This window comes from Astatotilapia calliptera, chromosome 17 (genome assembly GCF_964374335.1).
Source record: "Astatotilapia calliptera chromosome 17, fAstCal68.1, whole genome shotgun sequence".
Taxonomy (NCBI): domain Eukaryota; kingdom Metazoa; phylum Chordata; class Actinopteri; order Cichliformes; family Cichlidae; genus Astatotilapia; species Astatotilapia calliptera.
Genome location: NC_137438.1, coordinates 15693103 through 15709801, shown reverse-complemented (window position 1 = coordinate 15709801; position 16699 = coordinate 15693103). Strand labels below are relative to the sequence as shown.

The 16699-nt window shown below is 38.7% G+C and overlaps 1 protein-coding gene across 2 annotated transcripts; it reads left to right on the top strand.

Moving 5' to 3' along the window:
- The first annotated feature begins 2440 nt into the window (after positions 1-2440).
- On the top strand, positions 2441-10758 carry gorab (golgin, rab6-interacting). Of its 2 annotated transcripts, XM_026147997.2 has the most exons (5): positions 2441-2629; positions 2734-3058; positions 5450-5551; positions 5736-5876; positions 8834-10758. In XM_026147997.2, exons 1-5 carry the CDS (start codon positions 2575-2577, stop codon positions 9234-9236), a joined length of 1026 nt encoding a protein of 341 aa, XP_026003782.2. In that variant the 5' UTR covers positions 2441-2574; the 3' UTR covers positions 9237-10758. The 2 variants fall into 2 exon arrangements, with proteins under 2 accessions (XP_026003782.2, XP_080148245.1); XM_080292119.1 differs by lacking the exon at positions 5736-5876 and having other exon boundaries at positions 8834-9743.
- The last annotated feature ends 5941 nt before the right edge of the window (positions 10759-16699 follow it).

Here is a 16699-nt window from a genome sequence, read left to right as displayed (position 1 = left end):
GGCAATATTTATGTTACTATTTACCTATTTTAGTTAGAAAACCCAAATGCCATTTTGCAGTAATATACTGCTATGGTAGCCAATGTTTCAAACGCAGGTTTGACAGGTTTGACAGGTTTGTGAGTGTACACTCTAGCTCAGGAGGTAGAGCAGGTCACCTACTGATCAGAGGGTTAGTGGTTCAATCCCTGGCTCCTCCACTCTGCCTGAATGTGTATGAATGTAGTTAGGAAGCACTCAGTTTAGAGAAAGTGGGTGAATGTTGTATAGAGTGCTTTGAGTGATCTGCGAGAGTAGAAAAGTGCTGTGTGAGATTCACTGTCTGAGTTTTGTCATCTTACTTTTGCACTATTATGTTCTGGCACATGTTGTTATTACATGGCTTGATTAAGGTACACTTTAGGCTGACATCTGGGGCCAGAGCTGAAACTGTTCTGCCAGCACAGGGCCAGCAGTGTGTCTGAAACTGGCCCATGGCTGCACACAACTTACTCATGGCCCACATATTGCAAAGAATGACGGCCCTTTGGTGGCCCAGATCTGGTTTGCCAGAGGTAATCCACACATAGGCCAGCACAGTGTGTCTCCAACTGGCTTTGTGCTGGCCCATGTATGGGCCACCTCTGGCAAACCAGATCTGGGTCACCAAAGGGCCGTCATTCTTTGCGGTATGTAGGCCATGTGTAAGCACATTGTGTGGGCCAGATCCGGGCCATACCAATTTTGCTATGGGGGAGTTTGCCACGCAGTCTGGTTTCCCATCAGATTACTGCCAAAGACCTGGGGTTTATCCACAACCCACATGCACAAAGTACAAGAAAGAATCTCCTGGCCTCTCCGCTAGCCTCCAGTCATTGTGAGCTGTACCTGGCTACACCCTCAGTGACAGAGACATTTTTCTATAAGACTGAATTAAGCACAGCTTTCAGCGACGTGTAAACGATGGATGCACATATTAACTGAGAGGGGATTAGCTTTATTGCAGCGCTGTCTGAGATAAAAGGAGAGAGATCGCTTTACTTCGGAACTGTTTCATTCATGACTATTTTTAGATTGGACGCTTGTCCTGACTGAACCTGGTTTAATTACTGCCACCTTACAGACATGTGGTATGTAGGCCATTAATAGAAAGACTAATATTTAAGATCAAAGTGTTAATTAATGGTAGGACTTCTTTGAGTGTGAGTATGATTGTTTTTTCTCTAATTGTTACATTTTTTCTTGAAGAAATGTATTAAGTCACAACTAGTTACTGTGAGAGGAAAGTTCAAAAGAGTGCTAACTCTTTGTTACCCGGGCTATAGTACCGAAGAAAAACATGGGGTTGTTCTTCTTTTCTTGAATCAGTGATACAAGTAAGATGTCCCAACTTTAGGAAAGCCTTTGTTGTTATTGTTATTTTTCCTTTGTTTATGGAGCAACAAACTCTTTTTGCGGGCTAAATAAAGATCTTCTAATTTAGTGAGATGCCATTTCCTCTCTAACTTACTGTTTGTCTGGTTTAAGGCGCACGTTTGAGAGTCATGCATGGGAGTCAAGTGCTTTTAATTTGAAGCTTTATTTTCAGTGGAGCCACAGTATCGAGGGTCGTATGCAGTGAGGATGTAGCACTACTAATGAGATAACTGACTTCTGTGTCGGCACATGGTATTGAAGAGAGTAACAATGGGGGAATTAAACATCCTTAATATAATCCTTAATATCCTTACATTTAGTTTACTTTCTGAAAGATGCCTACTGTACTGAAATGTATTCCCCACTGCTGTGTGAATTTTAAAATGTTATTAAGAGAGTATAGCCCTGTAGCCTTGTTCATCTTGCTGACGCAAACTCTGTTTTTGAATTAATAAATGCATGTCATGGCTGTAGATACTTCAATGAAAGTGTTCCTCATTTGGTGAGATATTTTCAGGAGAGTTTTTTCCCCAGAGAAGAGAAAGGGAACCTTAATCATCCACTTCAGTTGCCTTCCATAGTATTCCCATTCATTGAACTTGCAAGTGCATTCTTTAATTTTAGGAAGTAATCAAATTGTTGTATAAAGTCCTACAAGTTTCCACTAGCTCTCAGTTTTCTTTTGTTTTGTTTTGTGATAAATAATGCATCCTAGGACGTGTGTGTGTGTAAAAAATCAATTAATTGATCAACAACACTTAATGACTATCAAGCCACAAGCACAGAGCTCAAGAACATTTTCAGTCTGTTGATCAGGTGTTCAGAACGTTGCCTTTTATCTTTTTTATACAAATGATATTAAGTTGCGAAGATAAATAAAATAACTCGAAGCACATTTTAAGCTCATCAACGTATAATTATCTAAAGAATATACTGATATTATTCTTGTTGATGATCTCAATTAGATTTCAAGTTAGTTCTTTCTTCTTCGTTGTTTTAATGCAGGCGATATGTAGGACTTCAATTTCGTGGGTCTTTTTGGGGTCCTTGACGTGGCATTAATAAACAAAGATGGCGGTGGCGTTTACACCTTCGTTGAACTTTACTCTGAATTAAAAACTTTGTAGTCTTAAGTAATTTGAGTATTTCCTACATGTGTCTCGTTAGGCGAGTTGCAAAATGAGCGGTTGGGCCGGTTTTTCAGACGAGGAGCTGCGCAGGATACAGCAAAAGGGTAAGCTAACCTTTCTTGAGAGTCGGAACACTCAGCACTTCATTCTGATATTTTATTCCTACTTCTTTTTTTTAGTAGTAACCATGGTCACGTGTACTTTTCAGACTCTACTGTATCTGCACCTCCAGTTCGGGGTCGAAAACCAGCTTCAGGTAACCGGAGTCGGCAGCAGTTGCAGCGAGAAAGAGCCCTGCAGTCAGCAGCCCAGAAAAACGTAGGAGCCGAGTCACTGGTTCTTTCACGCGAACAACAACTCACCAAACCGTCCCCGAGGGAAGAGCCTAAACCCACAGCCCCGGCGACAACACCCACTGTCAAACAAGAGGTGCAGCAGAAGCCCGCTATAATGAAGCACAATGAAAACGACCAACCGACTACAGAAGAAGAAACCCCAGTGGTTAAAGAGCTGGATAAGCAAGAGGTTGAATTGTTAGTATGATTTTGTTCTCACGTGCACTGTAAAGATGACAGGTAAACTGACCAATATTTACATAGTAGGTGTAATACCAGGGTAGCAAACATGCCCAAGTATGTAAACATAATTGTGTGTTTTCATGCACATGCTGGGACATTCTGTGCTCTTCTTTGAGACTGTATCACAGTGAATCAAAATATACAAATAGATCCAAAATTTGTTGGACGAAAACACATTTTTTGCAGTTTTACCACAAAGGATTTTAAAACAATCAAGACGTGATTGAAGCGCAGACTTTCAGCTTTGATTAATAACATTTTTAGAAAAATTTATCATCAACTGTTTAGAAACCATACCCATTTTTATGCATACCCATATGGAAAAGATATATATAAATCTTATAAACTTTGTATCTGTCTTGTGTGAAACTTGTATAAAAAGCATATAAGTGTGAAAACAGATATAAGATCCCTTGAAAAATTATATAATGAAACTTCTATGTTTTGGATACTTACTAAAACAATGTATGAAAGTAATGCGAAAGTGGCCACTTTCATGAGTAAATCACATATAAGTTTTTACTATTTCTTTTCCGTATGGGTAGTCCCCCATATTCAAAAGCTCAAAAGCATTTGGACAAATTTAATTTTAAATATAAGGATAATTTTTAATAATTGGAAACAGTCTTTCTGCATATTTTTATCTGGTTGTCTTTCTGATACAAATTCATGCTGATTTTATTTAGCCAAAGAATTAATTTTCAGCAGGCTCTTTCAGATGTTTTTTTGGTAAAGTCTACTCTGGTCTTCTTGTTCTTGAATGTAATTAGTAGTAGTAAACCTTTGCATTTCCCCACATAAAAGTACCTCTTGATTTTAGACGTTGATAATAATACCCACCTCCTTGGGAGTGTTCTTGACTTTGTTAGAAGTATGCAATGCCCCCTTAATAATGTAGTGCTGAATGGGTTATCACGTAACTCCTCCGGCCAGGAAATGTTGACATTGTTGAATGTTGACATTCAATCGTGACATTGATTTGAAATCATATCAACGGACTCTAGTTAATACGTCTTTAAAAATAAAAGTCTAGGAAAGTTTTTCATATATAAAGCTAAAATTTCACAGCAATCATTATATATGTCATTGGGTTTCAGAGACAGTCCTGCAGAAAATGTTCCAAAAAGATTAGTAGCTGAAATTATCCTTCTGTTAAATCCATTAAAATAAATTGAAGATCTGCGCTTTGGTCACATGCAGATTGTTTGATCCAAAATCCACTGTGGTGTTGTACAAAGAGAAAACTGATTTTTTTTTTTTTTTTAAAAATCTCACTTTGTCCAATAAATTATGGACCTAACTGTAATTCTGTATATTTGGTTTCTAGCAGTGATTTGTATCATTAATGTGTGTTGTGGTTTTGCGTGTATCTGCAGTCTATCTGGGTGAGAAACAAAACTTTAACTTACCACAGTAGATGGCTCCTCTCTGCCCCAACTTTGCGGCTGGATAATTAGCACTCATCAGTGCTGTATCAATGTTTAGTTAATGTTCTAGTCAAACATAAAAGTGATGGTTGTGGAAAATAAACGCCTGTGCTTCTGTATAGACAAATCATTGGAAATTATTGATTTCCATGCTTCCAGGACACAGGACTTGTCAGGGTATCCTGTCATTGTAACAGTGGCTGTGGATCCTTTGGTTCCTGTGGGTTTCCAAAATATGGCCTCTATGGAACAGACTTGTTTCAGATTTGGAACAGATTTAGATGTGTGTAGTTTGGGAGACCTGTAAAAACTCTGGGTTCTTTGTCCTGCTCCTTTAACGCTTCCTGAGGAGTGTTTTTTGCACTGCAAGTGTTGAACTTTCTTGCAGAAGCAGGACGATTTTGCTAGGGACTGTTGTTCTCGTGGAGGGTGTGGAGCCTTGGTTGGTGGGTGATGTGGATCAAAGTGATATCCACAAGAATGATGCATGATTCTTTTGGTTATCTTTGGCTGTCAAAGCAAGCATATTATATGATGCATGTGATTTGAGTGATGTATAAATGACAGTACTGTCGGTCTTGTACACATGTGGCTCACATTTCATTAAATTCATGCATACTACCTCAGCACTGTCCACATCTTACTCAGTTTCTCTCTTGGATGAATAAGGTTTCTCTGATTCAGATTCTGATCTGCACCAGATACTTGGAAAAAACGGAATCAGAATATCAACACACAATGATCAAAATCTTAATAATAATAATTTGCCAAACCCATACCATAGGGTGCTGTTGTGTTTGTAAATTAGAACGATTTTGAAAGACACTGCTCCTTTCATAATCCTGATGTTTTTTGTTTGGTCTTTCTGAGATGAAATTGCAAATGCATTTGTTTAAATTCTCATTTTGTGTGATGGCAGACGGGAAAAGACGCGTCTGGAGCAACTTCAGCAAGAGCAAAAAATCATCGAAGAGAGGAACAAACGCAAGAAAGCTCTGCTGGCAAAAACTATCGCTGAGAAGTAAGTGTATATATAGTTTCATTCTTTTGATCGTTGTTATGAACACAGAGGCTCAAAAGAGGCCCCCTTTAAATATCACTAGAGTATCAAGTCAACATGATGAATATAAATGTGCCTCAAAACTGCAACGATTAAGGTCAAGGCAAAAAAACAATATGTGTGAATGGTTTATTATTTTCCACAGATCCAAACAGACTCAGGAAGAGACTGTAAAGCTAAAGAGAATCCAGAAAGAGCTGCAAGCCCTCGACGACATGGTGTCTTGTGACATTGGCATCCTGAGAGGAAAGATAGAGCAAGCCAGTTGGGACTACTCAGCTGCAAGGTAGCCTTAACATCAGGAAAAAATATAAAAGAAAGTGTCAGTAAACCCTTTTCCACAGCTGATGTGAATTTGTCACAATATTAAAAGCACAGATGTGTTTTTAATGACTTCATGGCCCACCAGTACACTTATGCCCAATTCACACCTGGTACCTGTGATGCAATCACATTAGTTAGGTCACACCTTAGGCATTAGAATGCATCCACACATGCATGTCAGTTGACCAGTTGAAGTGTCACTCTCCACTAGGGATGAATATTGACAAATTTCCTTGATCCCAATGCAAGTGGCTGAAAATAAACATGGAAATGCCAAAACTGCAGTTCCTCCATTCAGCTGTTTTTGTTCAACTGCTTATCACCTGACAGCAACTCTGCGCTACAGACCATCCAAGAATTTTGTGCTAGTTTTTCCTGAGTGAATTTTTAATGATTTTTATTAGTCTTCTACATCCTGCTGATTAGCAGTACTGTGTATGTGAACCTCTGTAGTGAATCTGCACAGTTTAAAAAGGCAGACTGCTAAATAAACTTGCTAGTGTTATCCCTCGAAGCTTGGTTTAGCAGTCCACCATCTGATCTAAATACAGGCAGTCCTGGCTTTCAGAAAAATCATCATGGAAACAGCCATAATACAAGTGTCGATGATTCAAAATGCAGAGTCTGAATCGGTGGGTGATGTTACAGTGACTTTGTTTTTCTTTTAGATACAGTATGGATATCAGTGCCATTATAGATTGTGGTTATATTTCAGATTGTTGTAGACCATCAAAGGTTGTTTTTAATGTCAACACTTCATATGGGGCGATCGTGGCTCAAGAGTTGGCAGTTTGTCTTGTAATCGGAAGGTTGCAGGTTCGAGCCCCGGCTCAGACAGTCTCGGTCGTTGTGTCCTTGGGCAAGACACTTTACCCATTGCCTACTGGTGGTGGTCAGAGGGCCCGGTGGCGCCAGTGTCTGGCAGCCTCGCCTCTGTCAGTGCGCCCCAGGGTGGCTGTGGCTACAATGTAGCTTGCCATCACCAGTGTGTGAATGGGTGAATGACTGGTTGTGTAAAGCGCTTTGGGGTCCTTAGGGACTAGTAAAGCGCTATATAAATATAGGCCATTTACCATTTCATTTATTCTTTGCCCTGAGTCAGATCTATATATGACACAGTGATGAGAGTGGAGATAAATGCTGTGTGAAACAGCCATTGGAGCCTTAGCGTCACGTTGATGTTCTTCCTGGAGCCTCTCCGAAAACAGTTTCTGCTGTCATTCAATTTGTTGAACAGTAACTCCTAAGGGGTGTGTTGCTTTTTATTGCTTTTATTTTCAAAAGTATAAATTCTTGCTAGTACAGGCTGTGCTTTGAAACCATAGAAACACTGCCCCCTACAGTACTTGTGTAACCTTTCACAATATATGCACCATGCAGAGGACAGAACAGCTAAAATCATGAGTCATTTATCATGAAATACAGGAAGTTAAACCTGTATCTTGTATTATGGTGTTTTACTTTCCCAGTGTAAACAGTCTTCTGTCCTGTGATATGGTAACTCTGTATTTGACCTAGTTCATGAAGCTGCAGCCTGTCATGTAGTGACATTAGCCCTGTATCATTACAGGTGTTTGTATAATGAAAAGACAAACCCGACCTTCACACACTCGGTACACTGGATTCTGTTATGATTATGCTGATTTAGTCAGTTGTTAAGATGTTGCTGAGATGCAACATAATAGCTAGAGGTGAAATTTGATTTTTGGAAATGTTTGCCATCATCTGGTTTGTTACCACAGTGTTTCCAAACACCATGTGGTCTTCTGTCCTTTGCAATTAAAACAATATTTCTGCATTCAGACATTCTGAGAGAATAAGCATCTGCTCTCAGCGGGTTACGAGACACTGCCAGTACAGTCGGTTTTAGTTCAGTCACCAACTCTGCATGTCATTTTTTTGCATTCATTGAAGTGCACGGTGTTCCAGACATAATAAGCACCAAATGAAAGAAAATTTAAAAAAAAAACCTAAAGTATATGCAAGCACTGCTGAACTGACCTTTTTGTTAGTTGCCGAATAAGTAAAGTGTGTGTGTGTGTAGTTTCTAAACATTAATTTTAACAAACTTCATCATCAAACAAATCATCATCTTTTCACCGTCCATGAACTCTGGTCTCCAGTATTTGTCAGTCCCAGTATCAATGATTGCATTCTGTGAAGACATGCCCTCACTGTGCCTCCGACTGACTAGCGTGTATTGGTACAGTTAGATGGTTAGGATAAGGCAGAATGGAAGACGGTCTTCACGAAATGTGAGAGAGGAAAATAACTAATGCTGTGTGCTGTGACACAGAGAGCAGAGAACGTAAGCTCTGTTCCCAAAATGGAGCAAAATGGAGAAACTTAAGCAGGCTTTTGATATTTACTCACTAAATGTAGAGTTCAGTAAGAATTGAAGTTATTAGTTACTGCGTTAACTTTATTTACTTTAGTCCATTATTTAATGTCACTATTAACAATAGAAACTGTTTTAGATGAATTGTTAAGAAATTACTACTTTTACTACTATATACAAGTCTTTGACTTCCTGGAACCAGAATGTGTTTATTTGTTGAATCATTATTAATTTAAGTTTGAGTTTTGTTTATTCTTATATAAATTCTCAGGATTGTTTTTCTTGAAAAATGTTGTGAACTCCATTTGTGTTCCTAAGTGGTTAAGGTTTGACAAAAAGCAGAAATAACAAATGAGCACATTTCCTAACACATTGGTCATATGACCAAGGATATTTGGTCATAGCACTTATGAAATATAAATGAACATACTTGGATCTTTTTCAGCACATATTCTAAATAAAATAAAACAGTTACTTATTCGTGAGGGAAATTGAGCTCAAAAACAGCATGTCATTTCTGAGTGTACTGTTTTGATCCTCTTCATGTTTCTTAGTCATTTTCTTCCCTTATTTCTCCACAGAAAGCGTTATGAGAGGGCAGAAGCTGAATACGTGATAGCCAAGCTGGACCTTCACAAGAAAACTGAGGTGAAGGAACAGCTGACGGAGCATCTCTGTGCCATCATCCAGCAAAATGAGCTGCGCAAAGCCCACAAGCTGGAGGAACTGATGCAGCAGCTACAGCTTCAGGCTTCTGAAGAGGAGCTGGAGAGGCAAAAGGAAGAGGAGAGGAGAAACTTAGAGGTGCAGAAAGACGTGGAAAAGGAAAATGGCTCTGTGGAGAGTCAGGAGGTAAAGGTGGAATCAACTAAAAATTGTGGACCTAAAGAGAAAGAGACTGTGAAGGAAGAGACTGGAGATTCTGAGCAAGACTGTAAAACACTAGAAAACTGTCTTCAGAGTGAATCTGTGGCTGTGTCGTGAGGCAATCTTAATCTGTTATGTGCTCTATAAATATCTGTTATATACTGATGGGTGACAAATTGTACAAAGATGTTGTATCAAGTGTCTGTATCAAGGTGTTGACCATCACATGTGGGCAGAACAGCTGATGAGATTGTGGCGATCACTGCCACACCTCAGTCTAAAATGTAATGACTGTTGAGGCCAGAGCACACGAGTCACGTCATTGTTATCATCTAGTTAAACATGGCATTTGCATCAAATAACTTTGTACTGTAACTATGACAGAAAATTATTCCCCACAGCATAGTATGCCTGTTTAAAATCAATACTTATTTTATTTTTTTAAATTACAACTTTACACTGACAAGACAGACGGATCGCTAGCAAAGCATCGTTTCCAGATCGACGAAGGGGAGGGAGAAAAAAGACACGATACAAAGCGAAAAACACTTACAACATGATTCTCCAGCTGATAAGTTTCCCATGTTGGCATCCTTGACAGCCTTGGTTAATACAGAAGAAGCATCGTTATGTTTTGGGTTGTATTTTTGTTTTAAAAAGTCGCAGCTCATAGAAAGCTGTATGTTACTAACACGATTGGTTAGTCTGAAAAACTCATGTAGCGAAAGCTCACAGAGAACATCTGGTCTGATTTCTGGTGTTATGTGTTTCACACATTTTTTTTTATTATTATTATTATTTGTGAGGCTGCTTCTATTTAATTGTTTAAACATTGAGAACTTTACCTCCTTTTGTTAAATAAAGAGTTTGTAGAATATTAATATATCGGGCTTGAGAAACACGAGTACTGTATCCCCGCTGGCTTTGAGTGAAATATTTAAAGCAATAGACTGGCCAGAGTCGTGTTCAGTTGCTGGGTAAATCGAAGGGTATCTTGTAGCTGTTATCTTCAGGTGTGCACTTTTATGTTTGTGTGTGCTTAAAAAGCAAAGTCCTCTTCTTCCAAACATGGTTTCCCATCACATCTCTGAGCATGGGTCGAATTCAGAAGATGAGTGTTTTTGATTGTTGTGTCTTTGTTGTAAAAGTGGAAGGACTGGTTGTGTTTACTTTGCAGAAAGCCGGCGTTTCATGCATATGGAGTGAGGCATTAATCATTAATCCCTTTCTGTTCTGAATACAAACTGTCGTGACTTATGTGTTGTAGATGACGCTATTTGCTGGTGCTGGGCTTGTATTTCACAAAGCTAGAACTCTTGTCAGTTCAGCTAAGGAGCAGTGGGCTTGCACGGTAAGGTGATATCTGTTAATGTATGCTCTCAGCTGCATGTGTTTCTGCATACTCCAAGCTTATCTTTTCTCTTAGCGTACATTTTTGACAGCGTGTCAGAAAATGTATAAGAATCTAATGTAAATGTAAATCTATGTAAGTGAAAATGACCAAAGTCTGATTCATTTGTGTGTTCAGAAAATACATAAAGGCTATTTAAATGGGGTAAAAAAATATTTTAAAACATCATATTTTAGAGATGTACAAAAGGGTAATATTTTACTAAAATAAACTTTTTTAAATTGAAAATATCCATTTGTATTTTCTTTGCGTTCATCTTTTTTGGTAGAAGGTTATCTACAGAACTGAAGCTTGCTGTGTGGGAAGGAATTTACAATGTGACCACTTTGGGTCTCCAATCACTTTCTCAAAGTTTTTCAAAGTGCAGTGTTTTTGTATACTGCTTTGAGATTTTACAGCTCCCCGGTCACATCTGGCTGTCTGAAGGGGAGACCGTAAAAGCAGCTTTTTAATTAGTCGGAAGGTTTAAGTTCACAGAAGGAGAGTGACCACCGTCCGTCTGTCCCTGTAGAACCTCTAGGATTCTGTTCCCAATTACCCAAATGAACTAAAACAGATTATTATGTCATTTTTTTTGAGCATCCATTTAAAAATAAAATGTAATCTAGTGTACTCTCATATAGGCTATATAACTCGGCTATTTTGAATTGTGCATTTCAGGAGTATTGTAATTTTATGCAGCTTCATACCTCTATACTGATCTTTATACTATATTTAGGAGGAAAATATTGTCATTTTTAATCCACATAAATGACTCTCCTGATTCACACTATGTACACATAAAAATGTCTGTCATGTCACTTTGGTCTGCAGTAGAATCTTGAATATCCTTAAAGTAGTGTTTTCAAAGTTAATCGCTAAGATAAATGCCGTTTTCAAATATGTCCTAAGTCACAGCTCTTTATCTGTAAAACATTCTGAACTGACTCTTACAGACTTTAGAAATGTAGCTCAACTTGGACCGGCTGCATCATTAAATGCTGCTTCCATCTATGAGTAGCTGTGGCAACATGAGAGGGTTGGTTAGTCTGAAACGCTGTCACATACCAAAAGCTTGCAAAAAAACATCCGGTCTGATTTGTAGTTTGTGTAGTCACTCAGTCAGATCGTTTGATCTTTCCAGGGTGAGTATTTCACACAAGTAAAAATGACATAAATAACCAGAATATACAGTAACTTTAGCAGCATGAATGCAACCATTTGGCATGCAATGCACAAGTCAGATTTAGATGACTTTATAATATCCACTTGCTCTGTGTACTGAAGGAATCACAGCACAAATATGACCCTAGTTTAGTCACACACAGAAACATGAGAATCTGAGCACACCTGACACAAACACGGTCCCTGTAGAATCTCATGACTGTTTTTAATTCCTGCCCTTCCATCTTTTAACTAATATTCAATAAGTTTTGCACTAGAAAGCAACTATTTGATTAAAAAAAATATGTATGTTAACACGGCAAAAATACTTTTGTTTTCAGCTATTTTATTTTATTCTGCGGCTGCTTTTATTAACGTTTCTTCTATTTTTATTGACAATATTAGACTTTACATTCTCCCATATGCTCAAAAATAAGATTGTTTATTCTGCATTCGATTCATCACTGCTGCAGTTTTAGTCTAAAATTGTTGCAGTCCTTCCAGATAACTCCGAAGGGGACTCCCTGTGAAAGGAAATGTGTTCTAAATTATGACAAAGAAAAATGAGAAGATACAGGCAGCGCAGATTAAGGCATCCAACGGGGCTTCAATCTACAGCAATCGCTTGTACATTGAAATGTATGTGTGTGAGAGAGTGTGTGTGTTGGGTCCTGAGTCGGACTTCAGAGAGCAGAGGGTTTATAAAGTAAAGTGTGATTTATGTGGCGCTGCCGTCCCTCGACAGGTCGAGAAAGACCCTGAAACCCGAGAAGTCCGGCAGCCACAGAGAAACGGGGGGTGGGGGGGAAATCAAGTTTTCTTAAAAATATCAGCCATCTGGACGAGCCGGACTTCACCTCCACGCAGAGTGAACTCTGAACTCAACCTCAGTACCACGGCACAAGATAAGCATGTGTGCCATCAACGTTTTTGAGCGGAAACGGTGTTTTATACGGGATCTCCTCCTTATTCTGTTAACGGTCTGCTCTGGAAATTAAGAAACTAACCAGTAAATGAAACAAATGTCACTTCTGTTTCTGATTGAATTTTAAATACTTGAGCCGAATTAATGCTCAGGATCCCGCCAGTAGATTCAATCTTTGTAAATGTGAACTATAGAGTTGAAATCGTGCCGTGCCTGTTTCAGCTACACTTTCAAAGAAATCTTTCGACAAGGCTGTTTTACTTTAAAAGGAAAAGAAATTTATTTCAGGGGAGAAAGAAATAAAAATAAACTCATTTATTAAAACAAATAGTCATATGCATTTATATATCAAATGAAATTAGTCACCCTAACTTTAAACAAAGACGAATTAAATCTTAAACACATAAATATCGGACCCAAGACTTTATGAGGAGAAGTAGTTATTTATTTACACAGTATGTCTTATGATGATGAGTTCTAAAGAGTCCCTGGTTGCAGGCTGTTCCGAGCGGTTTCTGGGGCTTTGTAATAATGAGAATCAGCGCGGCCGAATTAATCTCACACGGCCACTTGTTCTGTAAACTCTCCGTGTTGTTTTAATCAGGAGCAGATTTGCTTTTTTATGTCGGAACACCACAGACCGTTTACAGTTACAACAGTGCTGCATGTGAGCCGCCTGCAACAATGGAGAGAGCAGCGGAACAAAACCAGTCATAAAATATAAAGAGGGGACACATACATGAAGTACATTTACTCGCAATTACGCGCAATTACTGTTACACCGCGTTTATCTGACAGCTGGAGTTACTTTGCACATTCTAAATGGAGATAAATTGTATATGCCTGTTTGTGCGCGAACGTCTTTTATCGCCATCAAAGTTTGGAATATTCTATATTTTCATACAAAGCTCGCGGTTTTTGCCGTCTGTTCCTCACTAGGCACTTTATGTTGTATAGTTGTGTGTGTGTGTGTTTTTTTTTTAATTTAAACACATTGCTTATTTAAGCAATATTATCCATTCGTGATCTCATAATAGGAAAATCAGCATTACGACATATAAACGCATAAATGAATAGAATGCGTGAAGTTCAGCCTAGTAGGCCTAAATGTTATGTTTTGAAATGCAATATCAGAAGTACACGAGCAAATAACACATTTTCCTTATTTTCTGTGCGCTTAAGACGATAACAAGGTCAGATGATTTGCACAGTTCTGGGGTCTTTGGTTATTGATCTATCGCCATTCCTACTTAAACCCCGATAGCTGTCTCTGAAAACTGTAATCAGTTTAGAATCTGTGTGGGAGAGCCGCAGCGGTCGGTATGCGAGGAGAAATCCCGGCGCAGCCGCTGCAATCAGGCGGCGTGCAGGGGGTGGGCGTGTGTGCAACATATGGTTCCCTGCACAGGATGTAAAGAGTCAACAAGGAGGCCATTTACTCCCAATTAGGGAAATAAAACAGGACAGGGGCCAAAACGCTACTCCAATCAGCACCAGGGGTCACTGGACAGCGGCGGCGGCGGGCCGGGCCCCTCATCATCATCATCATCCTCAGCCCGGGGCCAAGGCTACACAGAGGGACTGAGCTAATGCACAATGAGCAGACAAAGAAAACACATTACGACCAAGAGGGAGGTTTTGGTTTAAATCTGTATATTTTGACTGGCAAGTAGTGGAAGAAGTGCAATGACAGAATACAGTATTAATATTATTACTGCGCATTCTAAGTACATGTTGCAGAATTCACACAGTGCACGAGTCATTTGATTTGACTAGCTGTAACTGCTACATTTGCATTTAAATTGTTTCTGTGCACATAAAGAGAAAACATTTGTGGAATGACACACTTATGAGACTGTCCGTTTTTGTATAAGGTGCAACATTTTCCATGTTTGATCTTCGAGTAATCCAAAAGTAGTCAGATGATCTTTTTTGGTTGCTTATTTTAAAAACATTTCTACACTGTAAGTGACATGATGCACTGTTTTCTCCAAGTTCAATAACAATCTAATGAACTAAACAAAAGCAGCAAAGTTCAGTTTGGAGATATGACTTTAAATATACCGGTAAATGGAAAATATCACAAAACCTGAAAAATAAATCCAATACACAACCAAACTAACATCAGCATATAAGTCACTGTATTTTTCTATGCCTATGTATTTACAATGCATATGCATTGTAAATATTTAGGTCGTGTCATCTGTGAATTCTGAAAATTTATTTAATGGAATCCATCAATGTACAGCTTGCGGCTCAATTCGAACTATTATAGAAGTATAATTTCTTTTTGACATTAATTTTGGATTGTGAAAGTGGTTGTTTTAACATTACATATTAAAAAGTTCATCAACCAGAATCTGTCAAATTTGTTCTACAGTCTGTATTTTCTTCTGTGTGGATGGAAGCCTTGTAGAGTGCAGATGCAGGCTGAAAACTAACAAGTCAAACAAAAAATATAATAGAATAGTTCAAGGGAAAGAACATGTTTAGACATGCTTCATAAAGACTTTTTTTACTTTCCCTCCACCAACTGCAAAACAGTGCACACTCTAATTATCCCTCTACACACTTTCAGTTCTGACATAAAATAGAGAGTAAAGTTTCAGGAGTCTGTGATCAGGTTGCACTCAAAAATCACCAAAACCCGTTTTGTGAAACTTTGCATTAATTTATGACCATTCCTATTTTTGGCTTGTGCACAGCCCTAAGATTTGTGAGATGCACTTTACTGAAGTTAAATCTGAGCCCAGAAGTTGCCTGTCAAACTCAAACAGATGATGTAACACATCATGTAAAAAAGCACACACACACAGACAAAACCACTTGAAGCTTGTAATCAACAGTTGGTTGTGATTTGGGGAATAAAGAAAGTCACATTAATGTAGAATAAATACAAAAAAGTATTGCAACAACAACACTGAAATGGATAGCATACATTTTTTGTATTCATATGGTAATGTTAAACTTGGTTAGGCATGTTTTTTTTTTAAAACAGTCTCATTAAAGCAGTGCTTATGTTACTGGTATGACGTGATCACAACACTTGGACTGTTCTACATCTTGGAATTCATTTATGACTGAATATTTCTGACTTTGATGGCCTATGTTCCTGTTTTGGGCTGCTCTGTCAGTCTGTCAGCTATGTTAGAATGCACAGACTGATACAATGATATTTATTGGAAACATTAAATACGTGCAAGCTATTGAATGAAGCTGAAATAAGTGGAATACTCATTTTTTTATTTCAACCATGTTATCATTTGTCTCTGAAGTGCTTTAAATGTGTTTGAGGCTTGGTGTTTTTAGATTATGTTCCATTCATAAATTAAACCCATATATTGTAACAGCAAAATAATGTGCACAAATAAATCATTTGCAAAGTACTTTTGTGCTAACCCTGATACTGATTTCTAAACCATTTCAGCCACGTGCACAGATTTTTCCTGCTAACATCACTTCTGCAGGATGGCATATTCGTCTCAGAGATGTTTGGACATTTCGATTTGCCACAGACAAACTGTAGCAGCCAGGGCAAACAAGTCACTTTCACATTGAGCTCAGAACAAAGAATAGGGGCCCTGAATGAGAACACTGAGCTTGAGTCATGGGGAGGCCTTTTCCCCCCATTTTTCATTCTTTCTTTTTTTTTTTTCTTCTTCTTCTTTTTTTCCCTTAGCTGGCACCAGAATCGACTTGTAGCCATGAAAAGCGAATCTGGGGGAAAGCTAATGATGAAAAAGTCTACTCTATCCCTGTGCCTTCATTAAATACATGGAAAGAGCGAGCGAGGCACATCTGGATTCAATCGGTGGCCCTTTGATGGCATCAAGTGTTCTTTTCCCAGATCAGGGGCTGGAAGCTACAGGACGTCTATGGCACCTCAGAGCCTAGAGTCAACTCTTGCCATCTGAATACATGACCCCACTGCCATAACTGGGTGGCTGTGGTTCGTGAGGTAGCGCAGGTTATCTACGAATCGGAAGCTAAGCGGTTCAATTCCCCCCCCCTCACACACACACACACACTCTTTTAGTCTGAAGCTTCCTTGGACAAGAGTTGCAAAGAAACACTTGTATATATAAAAGTGTTTTTAATGCT